The sequence below is a fragment of the Aplysia californica genome, unplaced genomic scaffold (assembly GCF_000002075.1).
Source record: "Aplysia californica isolate F4 #8 unplaced genomic scaffold, AplCal3.0 scaffold00538, whole genome shotgun sequence".
Taxonomy (NCBI): Eukaryota; Metazoa; Mollusca; class Gastropoda; order Aplysiida; family Aplysiidae; genus Aplysia; species Aplysia californica.
Window position 1 is genome coordinate 139,585 of NW_004797808.1, and position 16,217 is coordinate 155,801.

At 39.9% G+C, this 16,217-nt stretch overlaps 1 protein-coding gene across 1 annotated transcript in view; it reads right to left on the bottom strand.

Annotated features, from left to right (window-relative positions):
- LOC101861979 (probable ATP-dependent RNA helicase DHX37) overlaps nt 1-16,217 on the bottom strand; it is a 32,488-nt gene that overhangs the window by 9,145 nt on the left and 7,126 nt on the right. The window contains exons 5-20 of the mRNA XM_005106497.3: nt 15,367-15,474; nt 14,734-14,882; nt 13,093-13,282; nt 12,237-12,350; nt 11,464-11,568; nt 10,912-10,992; nt 10,160-10,280; nt 9,750-9,861; nt 8,034-8,148; nt 6,554-6,646; nt 5,611-5,718; nt 4,890-5,014; nt 3,980-4,073; nt 2,613-2,678; nt 1,563-1,641; nt 357-541 (exon numbers count right to left, since the gene is read on the bottom strand). Coding sequence (XP_005106554.1) covers nt 357-541; nt 1,563-1,641; nt 2,613-2,678; nt 3,980-4,073; nt 4,890-5,014; nt 5,611-5,718; nt 6,554-6,646; nt 8,034-8,148; nt 9,750-9,861; nt 10,160-10,280; nt 10,912-10,992; nt 11,464-11,568; nt 12,237-12,350; nt 13,093-13,282; nt 14,734-14,882; nt 15,367-15,474 — 1,845 coding nt within the window. The remainder of the gene's footprint in view (nt 1-356; nt 542-1,562; nt 1,642-2,612; nt 2,679-3,979; nt 4,074-4,889; nt 5,015-5,610; nt 5,719-6,553; nt 6,647-8,033; nt 8,149-9,749; nt 9,862-10,159; nt 10,281-10,911; nt 10,993-11,463; nt 11,569-12,236; nt 12,351-13,092; nt 13,283-14,733; nt 14,883-15,366; nt 15,475-16,217) is intronic.

Sequence of the window (16,217 nt, forward strand, 5' to 3'; positions counted from 1 at the left end):
GGTAAAGCAACCCCCATTGTCCTGTTCCTTTTCCTAATAGGAATTTCTGTTGAAAGTATTTATTGCAGCCATAGACAAATTATGATATCCTAGACTGTACTGTAAGACATACAGGTGAAGAAATGCAAATGGATTGGGCACACCCCGAGGAGACCCCCGACAAGCATCACCAGACAAGCGGAAACAGCTAGAAAAGGATGCACAGGACAGGTTGGAGAAATCTTGTTGATGGCCTATGCTCCACTGAGAGTTAAAAAGGGAAAGAGTGAGAGACTGCACAATGATGGCCGCTGCTCTCTGTTCTCTGTAAAACATAACTCACGGACAGGGGGAAAAAAAAACCTAGCTGAACTCACATCTTCCAAATCTGAGGGCTGTATGGAGTTCTCAAAGACCTCGTCCACTGACAGGGCAGACACGAGAGCCACGACGTACGGCATGACCTTGAACTGTCGGCCGAGCAGGAGCATCTTGGCGTAGCGGGGAGACACAGGGAACGCAGCCATCTGGGCACCCACCTCCGTGATAACGGGGCTCGGGCCTGAGAGAAGAAGACACAGATTGCAACAAATTTTCAAGAGCTGGTCTGACAAATAGCAACAAATCTCATGAACCCACCTGACAAATCGAAACAAATCTCATGAACCCACCTGACAAATCGAAACAAATCTCATGAACCCATCTGACAAATCGCAACAAATCTCATGACTTCATTTAACAAATCACAACAAATATCAAACCTCCTTTAGCAAATCACACATTTATAAGAGCTGGCCTGACAAATCACAACAAATCTCATGAACCCATTTAACAAATCTCATACATCTTTAAGCAAATCATAACAAGTTTCATGACTTTGTTCCACAAATCACAACACAAATTAAGACCCCGCGCCCAAAACACCCACTGGGGATGACGAAGGGTTAAAGTTAAAGCTCCTTGGTCCAGGAAATCAGTAAAATATTCTAATTGACCTCCTACATTGTGTACAGTGTCCCTCTATTATTTGATAGGCTATTAACAGCAAGTGTTGCCATTTACTATCAACTGTTGTATTATTTCTGTTATAGTAAGCGTTTTACAGCACTTGCGATGCAATCAGGTCATATAAGTGCCAAAGCTTAGAGGTGCTACAAGAGGGCAACAAACACACAAAAAGAGAGAGAGAGAGAGAAATAAGGGAGACGGATGCTTCATAGGAGAGAGGAACAAACCAGACCTTGACTTATTTCGTTCTGATGTGTGGTTATTCATGAAATATCCAGTAACAAAGGTGATGGTACTCACCATGACAAAGTTGCTGTGTCTTATCTGATAAACAGATCATGAATTTGACCAAAATTTTGGCTCTCAATTGTATCCACGTCTTATCCACAAAGGCATCCTATACACGATAATACATTATCCACATGGTATCTGTGCATGCATCCTATACACCATAATATACGGTACACCACCTTTCACTAAGGCATGCACTCACTCTGTAGAAAGGTAATGCTGGTGCACATTCCAGCCCATAGGATTAGGTTAATGGCAAAAGGGTTTCTTTTCAACAATCTCACCTTTCCGTATGTCTTTGAGTCTGTTGGAAGCTGATGATTTCCTCAGTGCTCCGAGCGACACAAGAACTGTCTCAGCAGCCTGTTCAAGAGGAGCAAGGCAATAAAAACATCAAAGCGATACTTCCGGGAAGGGCAGAGAATTAGAATGAATTTGTGATCTACATCATCAGATGCTGAAAAGACGAAATATTATGATTATTATTATTATAAATAATATCATCATCATCATCATTATTTTTATTATTACAACTATTTTTTTAAAGCCATAAGTTAAACATTAACCCTTAAAACCCTAAGTTAATTTTTTTCATACCCCCTAGAATCCTGAATTAAAATAGGGATACTAGAAAAAATCAGGCTGTTTCATTGTTTCATTTACTGTGTCTTTAACTGTTGTCAGATTTAACTGAAATTTGAATATGTTATGTATATATGAATGCACAGTCTGAACAAAATGGAAAAAGTTAAAACACTGGTTTTTAGGATGAACTATATGAGTAAAGTCTTGTGTGTGATCCCTGACTCCACTACAGTCAAAGCATCATTAAACCCAGCCGTAGATCTAGCTTCTGGCAGCCCTAGTGGTGATCCCCTGCCACTTCCACTATAATCAAAATGATCATCGATGTTATGCGAAACATTGCAATCATCTTCAACAGTCATATCTGTCGATATATGACTGAGACTCATCATCGGTGTCTGGTTCAAGATAAAAAATGCCCAAAATATTGCGACCTGATGGTCCTGGCAGCGAAAAGTCATTCATATTTTTTTTTAACTTGCAAAAATTCCAAACTTTTGGTGTAGAACTCTTATGACATTATCGATACTTTCTGCTCGCGACAGATTCATCTCTGGAGTTACATCCCCTGTTTCTAGCACTGGGAATTAAACGATAAAGTTGACCAGCGGTTACCATCAGTATAGGACAATACGGCGTCAGCAGTTGCCAGCGGTATAGGACAATACGGCGTCAGCGGTTACCAGCGATATAGAGTTTTAAGGGTTAAAAGTCATACCACCATATCCGTGAGTAAATGACATAAATACCTTAATCTGCTCTGGATCCGGAGGCGTTGGGAAAGGAAAGTTGAGCACTTTGTCTATCCTCATACTCTGTGGATGTGAACAAAAGAAGTAGAAAGATAGAACAGACAGCATATTTCGCTTACACAGGTAAACACTGAGTGATTTCTGCCAGTTATCTCTCCCCCCTGCCCTATTAAACTATCAGCAAAACTCACTTTTCATCACCCAAAGATGCAATACGACAAGATGGTTCACTTTCTAAAAAAAATTTTTTAAGTCTCTCAAGAACCTTCCACAACACTCTTTATATTTACTCATAGTGTACTGTTCGACATATGTCACACAGCATAACAGTGCCATAAAATAGATGTTGCCACAAGCATTTCTTTTTTAAGTGCGGCTTTCTTTCATCCAATCTGAGCTGTGAGAGATACAACCAGCAGAAAGACCAAGATTCTCAATAAAAATTCTCCCCATACAAATATCAAACTCAGGCCTTTTGCATGCGAAGGCAAAGAGCCCTAACCACTATACCACAGACACAAGTACCAGCATTTTTGAGGACTTTTGTTTTCAGCACCTCAAATAGAGGAGCGAGTCATCTTGTAGTGTACGATCTTTGAGTACACAGACACAATAAAGAAATGTATCATTGTATAGCATATCAGCTGTGTCATCACTTCACCATCGTTACACTAACATCCTAAAGGTTCATGAAATATCCAACAGAAAGCAAACAGAACAAAAACAGCATGCAACACAAACACACCAGCCATAGCTACTGTAATTGGAACATAACACGCATGTGCACTTGTAAGTGTAAAAGTGTATGGGTTCAACACCACTATCAAAACTATATAGTCAGACCTCCGAATTTAACATCCATCTCTGATACGACCAAGACAAATGGGCTGAGAGCCTTCAAAACTCCACAAAACGACACGAGTCCAAGAACGCCTAGTCTGGGATTCAAACAAGGGTCATCCGCTCCGAAGTCAGCTTGATATCAACTGAACTAACGGAGCCCCCGTGTTCACTAGTTTCAGCCAATACATAACTGCATTCATATAGCGCATATCCACGCTTTACAACTATTATTACCCTAGCAGACCCTAAAACACCCAGCAAGATTATCTGCTTCCCAGGAAGCACACAAAGCAAACTGCAGATAGCATGAGCTCAAACACTAACAACCTGACTAGATCTTTCACTGTCTATTGCTGGGTGCCCATTCCCATCTGGATGAAATAAGGAACATTTGTGTAAAGTGCTTTTCCCAAGGACACAACGTCGGGCCCCTTATCAGATTTGAACCCTGAACCTTACATTTGCGAATCCGAGAGCCTAACCATTAGGCCACTGATGCCACAACAGTAAGAAAAGATTACCTTCATTTGTAAGACCAGATCTTCCACGGGTCTACGGCTGATCTCTGGGGGAGAGAACTTGGTGAAGTCGCTGAACACAGCAGAAGAGTACAGCCTGAAGGGAAAGAAAAACTGGGTGGTTGGTGGGTGGTGTGGCTTAGTGATCCTTTTCTATAATCTATTGTCCTCATCTCTCCTCCTTCTTTTCTTTGAATGTAACGCCCGAGAAACATCCTTTATCTTCGGCATTTACATGGCCTAATTGCGTTGCAAGAGCTGTAAAACTCTTACTTAATCTAAAGTGAGGGTGAAAACAAAATCGTTTTTCTGCAAAATAGCCTTTACAAAATGCGCCACAAAAATTTCAGACAGCTACAGTAGGTTCTGCATATTCTTTTGGACCCTCAAACAAAACAAAAAATAATCTCCTTCACCACTATAAATTATTAAAAAAGAAGCCAATTTTAAAAAAATTACATCTGGCCATGCCCAACAGCAAACCATCTTCAAAGACAGTATCAAAGCCCCTATTTATATTTTTACCAAAATAGTGGAGTGGATGGGTGTTGCAGTATAATAATATGCTCACTAAAAAGGTCTAATAAACATAATTATCTACATTTAGCAAACACATTCTGTGTAAAGATAGTTAAGTTTAAAACATTTCAATGTCAGAAAAGGCGTAACTGCTACCACCAGCATCTGTAGCACAGTGAGTCGCAAACTTGACCAACACATTAAAAGCCAGTGTTAAATAATGTGAGGAATTAGACTTTTACCCATCCTCTCATGAAACTTTAAACATGACATGGTATCCTACCTCGTAATGGAGTTTTAAACAACTTCAACAATGACATAATTTTTTTGAAAAATAGTAACTGACAAGAGATTACAGAGCACAACAATCTATACTACTAACTATGTGCGTCACCTGTAGCAATGTCCAGGCCCCATACGGCCAGCACGTCCAGCCCGCTGGTCAGCAGAAGCCTGGGACACCCACGTCACCCGGAACGTGGACACACCGGTCACTTTGTCGTAAAACTTGGTCTTTGTCTGGTGGTGGCGGTCATCAAGAATATAATAGAGATATTTTTGTAACATATCATAAAGGGTAAACATTAAAGAGGCAAATCATTTATGATGCACAAATCATTTGCGTCACGACACGGTGGGATCAGGCTCTCGTCAATTTCGGGGCATTGGGAGTTATTGGTATAATCTTACAGCTAGTTCATTTGCCTTGCTTTTTTTATTTTAAAAATACTCTTCTATCTTGAATAGAAGTCAAGATACTGGCGATTGAAAGAAGTGGTGGTCATCTGGTTTCAGAAGTAAAATTAGCGAGAAAATAGCGGCCAAAGTCTGGTGACTTTCAAAGCTTGAGTGTTCCTGATTACTACAAATTTACATTTTTGGTGCCTTCAATCCACGTTTTTCAGTAACATCAAATTTGAAATTTGTTTTTAAATGGACATAGAAGATGTCAAACCTAAAAGGGAAAAATTGATAAAAATTGCCAGACCGGCAGAAAAGTGTCACATTCTTCGAATTCATCATTTTGACGAGCGGATTGCAAAAGTAACTTATTTTGTCAGCAAGCTTCACATTCACATATAGAGTTGGCCGGAGAGAGCCAGAAGAGTCCATACCTTGCCCGTGTCCACCACGTATCTGACGTTGGGGATGGTGAGCGACGTCTCAGCGACATTGGTTGCGATGACACACAACCTGCAGCCCTCAGGTGGGGGTTCAAACACCTGGTGGTAGACACAGATACAGATACAAGCCACAGATTTATCTTCTTACCTGTTTCCTTGCCTGAGGGGTTTCAACATTTGTGCAAGCCCAGTATGTGTTTGGGTGTTTTTTTGTATGAGTTTTACGGCAATTACAAAGTAACACAATTAGATCGTATAAGGAATGAAGATTAGGTGTTATAAGAGAGTAAAATTACACCCAAAAAAAAAGGAATGAGGAGAGATAAGGACTATAGATGTTTAATAGGAAAGAAGGAGTAAACCACACCAGAGCACCTGCCAACCACCTACGACCGGCGTGTTATAAATGTGATAAGTCAAAAGTGGTGTTGGGAGAAGCTAGTCACTGGACTTATTTTATCAAATAAAAAAGACAAAAGCAAAAGAATTAAGTGCAAGATTAGAAAAACATTTTCAAAAATACATACAAAATGGATTTATGAATAAAAAAGGTATGTTTTGCAGGTGTCAAAACAATATATCAGTTATATAGTGTGGGTACAATTCACTTGTCTGAAACATCAACGACAATGCACAAGTTAAAAAAATTAGGGATGATAACATTAAATCTTCTGCCAAAAACATACCTTCTCCCAAGTCATTTTGACGCCATATCTAAATGTAGTGACCAAATACATAAATAAGTATGTCCCCGCAAAAGTCAGACTCTGTTCCTTCGAACGCTACCACTCATTTTTATCTGCTCCTTTTGGACTTCGATGCAATTTCTCTCCCTCCCTCCCTCTCACACACATTAACACCCACACAGTCAAACTCATAAACAGACACTCACAAACACACACACACACAGAACCAAACGGACAGATGAGCTTACCAGTGCCTGTTTCTCTGAGGACAATAGGGAGTAGAGAGGCAAAACGAACAGAGGTATAGAGCTGTCCGGTTTGTCTTCTTCCATTCGCTCCCTCTGCAAAAAAAATAAATAAATAAAACATTATTTTTACTATTGTCATTTAAAGCAGACGACTAGAGCTTACCACACTTAACCCCTTCATTGCCTTATGCAAGTCTACGTCATGAAAATGCCTAATTTTTCGCACTGTGCTGTACTATGTACATCACGGAAGTAGGCAAAATATGCCACTGGGCCACTCCTGGTTGCCTATACGACGTTATATGTACGCCACGCTAATAACCTGGCTCTAATTCTTTTGTACAAAGTTTCATCTACACGCCGTGCGTTGATTCGTATTGGGGAATGAAAGATGAGCGAACCAGTACCAAATTTGCTAGTATTACTTTACTGCAAGGCTTGCAAGCGATTGATAAAGACAGATCTAGGCTTGCGGGTGGCCGCGTGCTCTCGTAAAACGTAATCAAAGTCAAATAAATTCACTTTTTGACTTAGATTTGCAGGTTATTCGAAATTACGAGTAAGATGGGAGGAAATGGGGAACACAATCGAAGACCCGGTGTCCGAAATATGTCACGAGTGAGCTAGATCTAGACCGTGCATCCATTAACACTGGGACACTAGGCTGTTGTCCTGAGAAACGAGCTCAGCTGAAAATCAGTGCTGACAGTTGGAACGCATACCCCCTGGCAACGAAAGGGTTAATCATAAGAAGAAGAAGAAATTTCATATAAAAACCTGTTTGCACAAAAATGGTGCTTAATGCACTTTACAATAAAACAAAGACATATGCACCATGCAGCTCCAATATAGTGATCCTTCCTCTCCCATCTCTCTTCCTCCGCTTTAGTGAATGCGCATATATTCCGATGTAGGCCTACTACTAAGCCCAAAATTTCAAAATTTTGACAACTTTTATTTTTGGAGGGGGGGGGGGGGGGGTTGTTGCAGTTTCTTGATCAGTGGTATCGGTTGCATGTGCTCAAGAAATACTTTGTCAAAATTTAAATTCTAACTGTTGATAAAAGAAAGGAAAGATATACAATTTTTTTTATGAATTAAACTTTTTTTTCTCTCTCTCCTGAAAACTTTTGCTCTCTGGGTTTAGAACAGTTGAATAACTTGCCAGCAATACAATTTGTTTTTAGTGAGAGTTTTACGGCACTTGCAACATAATAAGGTCAAATAAGTGCCAAAGATTAGAGGTGTTACAAGAGAGTAACAAACACAAAAAAAGGAAGAGGAGAGATCAGGATGATCGGTGTTTGATAGGAAAGAAGGAGCAAACCACCCCAAAGCACCCACCAATACGGATGACTGGACCAACCTGAAGCATTTATTTATGTGTTACACAATCCTCGTCTTCCATATTCAGCCAACCTTGACACTGTTGTTAGTCTAGCAAGCAACATGACCGCAAAATAAAAAAACATCCGCTCACCATTTCTTCATCAAAGTCGTCACCCTCCTCATCGTCCTCAAAGTCCCCGGGAACATCCTCAGCCTCCCTTTCCTGCATCTCTGCCTCTTCGTCATCTTGAGGTAGCACGGAATAACTAAAATACAAAAGGTCTGAAATCTGAAGTTGTTGCTCCACACATAAAACAAACTGTGGCTGTTGGGGGTTTTTTGTGGGGATTTTTGTTTGTTTCGGGCGGGGGGGGGCGTTTGTAAGTGCTTTACGGCGCCCATTTAAGCTCACGGGACACATTATACATTTTCAGTTGATAGAAAATTTTGAAATTTGCCCCGGGTGGCGTCCGAAGCCTACTTTTATCGATTTTCGACCACAAATGGATCTATAACGGGCGCAAATGGCACACTGGATCTCCGAGATTCTTTGCAATTATCCAAGAAGGCTAGGAGTTAGATCTTACCTACCATAAGATCAGGGGTGTGGTTGAAAGACAACAAGCCAAGGACTAGCAGTAGAAAGACTGCAGAAAGAGTCAGGAGCCCGGAGGAGGGGAAAAAAGGAGGTGGAGGGTGTTTAACAGTCAATGAATGTCGACAGTCAAATTCAAGAAAACGGCATGCTGCAAAACCCTTCTCTTTTTAAAACAGAAATAAAAAATGATCATTGTTTCTTCTTCCAGTGGAAAGTATACAGATCTCAAGCCCTTTGTCATTACTTGTCAGCCTTAACCCCTTCACTGCCACATAATTCAACCAGTGACTGCCAGGGAGTCAACCTGTATTCAGTGCCACAAATGCTGGTTTTTCTATAAGTAATTTACCAGAATCATGAAACTCAACAAGGCAACTACAAAAACGGTTTTACAATTTGCCTGTGAAATTAATATAGTAATGGTATTATTTTCCATTTCACTATACCGAAGGTAGAAATCAGGCAACAAATGGTCTCGGTCAAAGCAGTGTCAGTGAAAAACAAGAAAAATATGTCAACACTATAAAGGTAAATTATTGTTAGAAAAAAACAACAACAAGACTGAAGAGAGAGACAACAGGAACAGGAAAAAAAGTAGGATTTAACAGTGAGGGTCTATTATTGCAAAAAATATCCATCTTAAAAAGACCAAATAAAATAAACTAAGACAAAGAGACCAAAGGACAATACAAAACTATATATAGATATCACATATCCAAAATAGCACAATACTGTCTCCGAAAAAAAAATTGTGTTTTTCTTTAATTTTAGTAAGAGTTTTACAGCACTTGCAACACAATCAAGTCATATAAATGCCGAAGATATTAGGAGTGACAAGAGAGTAACAAACACAAAACAGAAGGAGGAGAGAAAAGGACAATAGATGTCTGTGATAGGAAAGAAGAAGCACACCACACTAGAACATCCACCAACCACCCGTCCACCCTCTCCAAAGTCTTTAGCAAATTACATTTATCTCAAAAAGATCAAATGAAATAGACTAAGACAAAGGACAAAACAAAATCTATAATACAGATATTACTATCCAAAATGGCAACACTGTCGCTGAATTTTTTTCCTTTAGTTTTTGTCAGAGCTTAACATCACTTGCAACACAATTAGGTCATATAAATGCAGAAGAATGGAGATGTTACAAGAGAGTAACAAACACAAAAAAGGAGGGGAGATAAAGACGATAGATGTTTGATGGGAAAGAAGGAGCAAACCACACCAGAGCACTCGCCAACCACCTATAGAGCATCCACCCACCTGTCCAAACTGACTTCCGGTAATGTACTCAGCTCCTCTTTCTCTTCCTTGGCTTTCTCTTTCTCTTTCTTTCTCTCTCGACGAGACTGTTTCTTTCCTTTCTCAGGGACTCCTGTAGTTATAACATAGAAGAATCTTATTTGAGTTTGTTTATTTGAGTCAAAGAGACAGACATCGGAGCAATGACAGTCATTTCCAGCTGGGACAAGGCAACGCAATCCACAAAACAGGAAAGAGGCAAGTCACCAAGAGGGTCTGACAATTAGGAACCTTCAACAATCAGTAAAAATAGAGCAGAGGAAGATAGGACTGACAAAAATACTTATAAAAAGTTGTACTCCAGAAGCTTGTATGATTCTTTACCATGCTGTCGAATAGCCTACCAGTCTTAAACCTTAATAAAGACTGACCTTGACCTCGAGAGTAAGGAAAAAGTCTCCTGAGCTTCTTGGCCAGAGTGTGCACTTCCTGCTGTCCTGTCACAAACACAAGGATACCTCCCTCAGGGAGGGTTCTGTGAATTTTACAGACCTGGGGAAAACAAAATTAGAATACAGTCGAACCTGCTCCTCCTATGCCCATCACATATATAAGTCAATCACATGTATATATACAAAAGGCCAGTTCACAAATCCCCTCTTGCAAACTTTTTACACTATAATGACTCTGTGTTAGACGGCTACCTGTTTAAGATGGCCACTTTTCTCATCGGCAACGTGCGGCCGTCTCATCCAAACTGTTCAACATTTCAACGCAATTTGAGGGCTTTCACATAATGAGAACAGTGTTTTTTATATTAGTAAAGCTTTTACAGCACTTGCAACACAATTAGGTCACATAAGTGCACACTATACGTGCATAAGTGCCATACCATACACAAATAGAACATGTATGTCTGAGGGGGACCTTGGTTTAACAGACTGGCAAAAATTAGAGCTGAACTGAACAAAAAGAGAATGCAAAGAAGAAAAGATGTCTTCCTCATACCAAAGAGGTCCCAGTGTATACGTGGCACCCCCACAAGGCATAGGAGTCACTATCCTGCTTTTCCCCTTTTCCTACTGATGGGTTAGCAGACCATTTAAATACAACCTCACCCACTCTAAGTAATGGTGTTTTGCTGTCTTTCAAGCATGCTAAAAAAACAGTGATGTCCTTTTACCTTGCGGTAGGCTTCAGTGACATAGTCCTCCACTGTACGTTTGTTGAAATGAATGGTCACAGGGAACTGACGAGCATCCACCTGAAGGAAAAAGAGCAATCTATTTCGAGTGGGAATTTTTAACATGATATTCGTCGGCCTGAAACCCAGCGCTTTCTGCAAAATGCACGCAGTGGATAGAACAGAAGGTCCTTAATTTTTGTTTTCACTAACATTCTCTTTGACTTCAAGTGTAACTCACTGGGATATGACGTTTTACACACTGCTTTTCTTTTTTTTTCAAATCAGTTCTTTCCATTTCTTCATCAACAGAGCCAAATAGACCAAAAAATATGGGGAGCATATTTACGTAGAAATGAACGTAAATTGTGGAAAACATGTTTTAGACTTAAGACAAAAGTTCAACAGCACACTATTTTATTCTTCAACACAACCGAACCAAAAACAATATAATCTATGAGCTCAACTTTAGACACCTGTTTACCTGACACTTCTCGTCCTTGGTGGACATGGAAATGTGGCAAAATATTGTTTCTATCAAAAAACATTTACCTTGATAATTGGTGGTGGTTTACTGTACTTGAAGAGGGAGGGGCCTGTGAAGTCCTCAACTCGCAGAGTAGCTGACATGACAATGAGTTTCAGAGGCCGGCCGCGCTGAAGAAGACATTAAGTAACAGACTTTCCATAGATCAAACTTACAATAAGAGAATTAAGACCTCTTTGAAGTACCCAACTGAACAAGAAATTATCCCATGCGATTTTTTATTTTCAAAAAAACAGATCAAAGTCAAGATAGAGTTGACTAAAATACTCTTTGAAAAGATTCACGAGAGCAGCACTTTAACAGACAGTTGCCAGAGATCACTGCTTTTTCCTATGGTGAACCAGCTAACATACTAGCAAAAAGAAAATCAATGCAAATGCCGGAGTATCACTGCTGAATACACTTCTATGTTGCCATAACGTTATAAATCCACAATCAATGTAGTCAAAAATAATTTAGCTCAGATTTGATTCAAAGCCTGTCCATGCTGAGGTCAAAGTTCTGCTCCAACTGCTTACCTTTACCGCAGACACTCAAGTACCAAGTTCAGAACTGTTTTTATTACATTACCACAACTATATTCGTGACTCTATGTCAGTTACTTGTATCACAGTGATTTTTCACAATACACATTAAAATGACAGGTACACAGGAAATGACAATGAGAAATACGTATCATCAGCCAGGCCATGAGTTAATACAGTACATTTTAAGTCTGGCAGGGCATAGAACTTTCACTGCAACACCATATCAAAGAGAAAAACTTTCCAAAAAATACCTTTTCTCTCTGGCGCACCACTATAGACAGGAGGCCCACGAGGATGTCTGTGTACACACTCCGTTCGTGGGCTTCGTCAATGATGATCACTGAATAACGGCTCAGCAAGGGGTCCTGGGTGGGTCAGAGGTCAAATTCATAAACTACAAAAAAATTGCGAAAAATGAGTGATCCCAAAACAGCCCTTGACAGAAAAAGCTGTCAGCTAGATGAATACAGTAGATTCCGCTTTAACCAAACATGTCTAATCCGAAAGCAGCGATAAATGGAAAGAAATTAAATTCCTAGACTTTTTGTTTTCTTCTATTTTAGCAACCTCTTTAAGCTTATAAAACCGAAGAAGATCTGACAATCCCGCAGATTTTGGTTAAAGTGGACTTCTCTGTATAAAGGGAACACCTTTATATAAAAACATCAAGTGGTACAAAGATATGGTAAATTATAGAATTTTTCCACATATTAAATGAAACTACCAGACCAAAACCATCAACACTGACCTTAAAACAAAAGGCGAAGAGAAACTATATACTAAATATTCAATCAAAAACTTATAACTTTTCTAATTATGGCAAGGTGGAAAATAACAGTCTACTGCATTTTGCTGCAATCTAGTGCTGCTTTATAATATCAATGAAAAGGAAAAGCAAGACAAGCATAGCAGGATTCGTTGTTGTTGTTATCGATTCAGTAACAGCTGGACTCTTGCCCTTCTGCTCAATGCCATGTAGAGCCATGTACATTAATAATTAATAATAAAAGCAAATACAGCCAATGTTCAAACAGGGGCGTAAGTGAATCTTGTATTATCATTTGAATCCTTTTCCCCTATTTCGTCTCCAGTCCTCTGTCAGCTGACCTGCTGGGCCTCCTTCAGCAAGACACCGTCCGTGAGGAACTTGACCCTTGTGTCGGGCGTGACATTGCCCTCAAACCTGATCTGGTACGACACATCTCTGGACGTCAGGTTCATCTCCGTGGCAACACGACGGGACATGCTGATGGCTGCCACCCTCCTGGGCTCTGTTACTCCAATAATTCCTTTACCACTGAAAATGATGGAAAATGTCAAAGACTTGAAATAGTAATATAGTAAAGAAGTTAATTCAGTGTTTAAGGCCATTGGCCCACACCACATCATATAAAACATTCATTTGTGAATTAAAGTTTCCATAATAAAAAAATGTACAAGTTGTGCTCATATCTCTTATCATGGGTCAAACATTGCATATTTCTGTCACTGGGCCGAGTCAGGCTGGGAGGAATTAATAATTTCCTTTCATGGACAAAATATGGACAATAGAAAATAAAGTGAAATTCATCTTCAATTTCATGAGAGTTACACCTTCACATTAGGGTGAATTTATAATTTCCATTGAAAGAGACTTGAAAGTAGCTGAGCAAAAAGATTTCTTAGCATATTGATTTGTGAACACAGGTATGGTGTACAGATAGGGAAAGCTAAACGTAGGATGAAACGCATCACACCATAGAACAGTTTCAGGAAAAACATAGAAACTTCAGGAGTTGTTTGCTCAGCACTGAAAAAATCTGCTGGGGTTTTATGAAAAATAATTGAAAATCTACAAAGTTGCATATACAGTCAAATTTGTCCAAAATGACTACCCATTGCCAAGGAGAAAAATGGGGTAGTCTTACATTACATAATGAAACGCAAGGGGCGAAATGGGAAGTGGTCATTGGAACAGGTGGCCATTAGAGAAAGTTCGACTGAACTTGCAAAGGAAAAGACAATTAATAGGCACAACGAACATGGGGTTAAACAGAAACCAAATGCTGAGAATGATAATTATTCTTAATGAAAATAAAAGAAATAGCTGGAGAAAAAAAACCAACATCCTTGTGTAATAATAATAATAATACTATCCTTCCTTAACTTACCTGGCGCTCTGTTGACTCAGTATCGTGCTGGACTACAGAGCATATGGCCCTGGTTCAAATTCCAGACTGTGCGTTCTTGAACTCGGGTCGTTTGAGGAGTTTTCAAGACTCTCAACCCATTTGGCTCAATCTTAAAGCAAAATGTTAAAGAACCACAAACCTTGGTGAAGTGTCTTTAGGCCATTCCCAAAGTGGGGACATTTCTAGTTCTAGTGCACAGTAGAATTGTGAATGGGCTGATCTAACAATGTCATGCTCATAACTGTGCCTGAAGTACAACAGGGAACTGCTGCTTTTTCTTTCATAATCCTTACTATTGTCATTTTTTCCTCTACTTCTTTTGAATGTTTGTCACACTCTTGTGACCCGCTATTTCCAGGGTCCCTTGATAGTTGAAGCAGACTTTGAGCTGCTAAAGCTAGAGAGGTGAGCAGAGTAAGTCTGATTCCCTGTAAGGACTTCTCTGCTGACATCCGTCCCTTGGCGCTCATATGACCTTATGCAGTTGCAAGCGTCATAAAACCTCTACTAAAAAAAAAATTTGTTTTTGTTTTTGTTTACAAAGAATAGTTGGAAAAATAACAGGTGAGAGACTCACTGAGCATATCCAGCCTCGTACAGAAACTGTGGCACCTGAGTTGTCTTCCCTGACCCTGTCTCTCCGCAGATGATGACCACTGGGTTCTCGTTGATGGCTTCCATGACGACCTGCTCCTCTGCTAGGATCGGCAACTTCAACCTTCCTTCCTGGGAATGACACGCCAACATCACTGTCAAGTAGGGAACTTGCCTTCAATATTTTCATGTTTGAGATCCTTTATCTACACGACAACAGTACAATTTCTGAACTCCTGTTGTCTATACATGACCCACATATGATAAAAATGACACTTCATAGTGTAATCTATGAGTAATTTAGTAGCAATGACCACGAAAAACTTTTTTTTGTCAAAAAGTGTTTGCAAATAGGTGCATTTTGTAGCTGTATCTTCAAAGAAAAAGGAACTTTTTGAATTTTTGAAACCCATCAATAGACAAAAAAGTTACGAATTTTTTTATCTATTAATTTTTGATAGACTTTTATATAATGAAAATCGGCAGAACAAAACGCGCTCGGTGGGCATTGCTAAATTTAGGTGTTATAAACACCCTGCAACAAAGAAAAAAATGTAACCCTCTGAGTTTTTTAAATAATGTTGAAACTGCAATAATACTCAGCTTCCCTTCTCACCTGCATCTCTGGTTTTCTGTTAAGAGGAATGAACACTGCTGGTTTGGGTGGATCTTTGCTTTTTTCTGCAGTCTGCGTAACATCTCCAGTCTGTGGAACTTTCTCATCCTGCGTATGGACAACAGAGAATAGAACATCATAATAACGCTGTCTGTCACATCTTCTTCGCACATTAGAAGATTCGAAAATTGGGCTAGTAATATATTTTTTTTAAAGTGTTTTACGGCGCTCGCAACTGCATGAGGTTATATGAGCGCACGGGACACATTAAACATTTTCACTTGGTACAAAATTTTAAACTTTGCCAAGGTGGCGGCCGAAGCCTGCTCCTATCAATTTTAGACCACCAAGGGATCTTTAGCGGCCGCAACGTGCTCATGAGCGCTCCGAGATTTTTGCCCTTGTCCGAGAAGGCTAGGTGTAGATCATTCCTACCAGAAGATCAGGGGTATGGCTGAAAGACACCAGTAAGAAGGCAAAAGGAGCCAAGGAGTAGCAGTAGAAAGGCTGCAGAAAGGGCAAGCAGCCCAGAGGAGGGGGAAAAGTGGGTGAGAGGGTGGGGGCAGAAAGTGGAGATGAAAGTAGACAACAGAACATTGCTAGAGAGCAGGAAAGGAGGTTAAAGGAGACAATTTTTAGAGAAGAAAATGTTTCAGTTGCTACCCACATTCCAACCCCAGATCTTTGAATGAGAGGCAAACACCTTAACCTCTAGGTCACAAGAACACTTAGGCCAGTAATTAAGCGTGATGTAATGGGATATGAATGAAAAAGAAAGAGAGTGAAACAATAACAGAGAAGCAGACGGAACAAGAGAGAGAGAGAGAGAGAGAGAGAGATAGAGAGAGAGA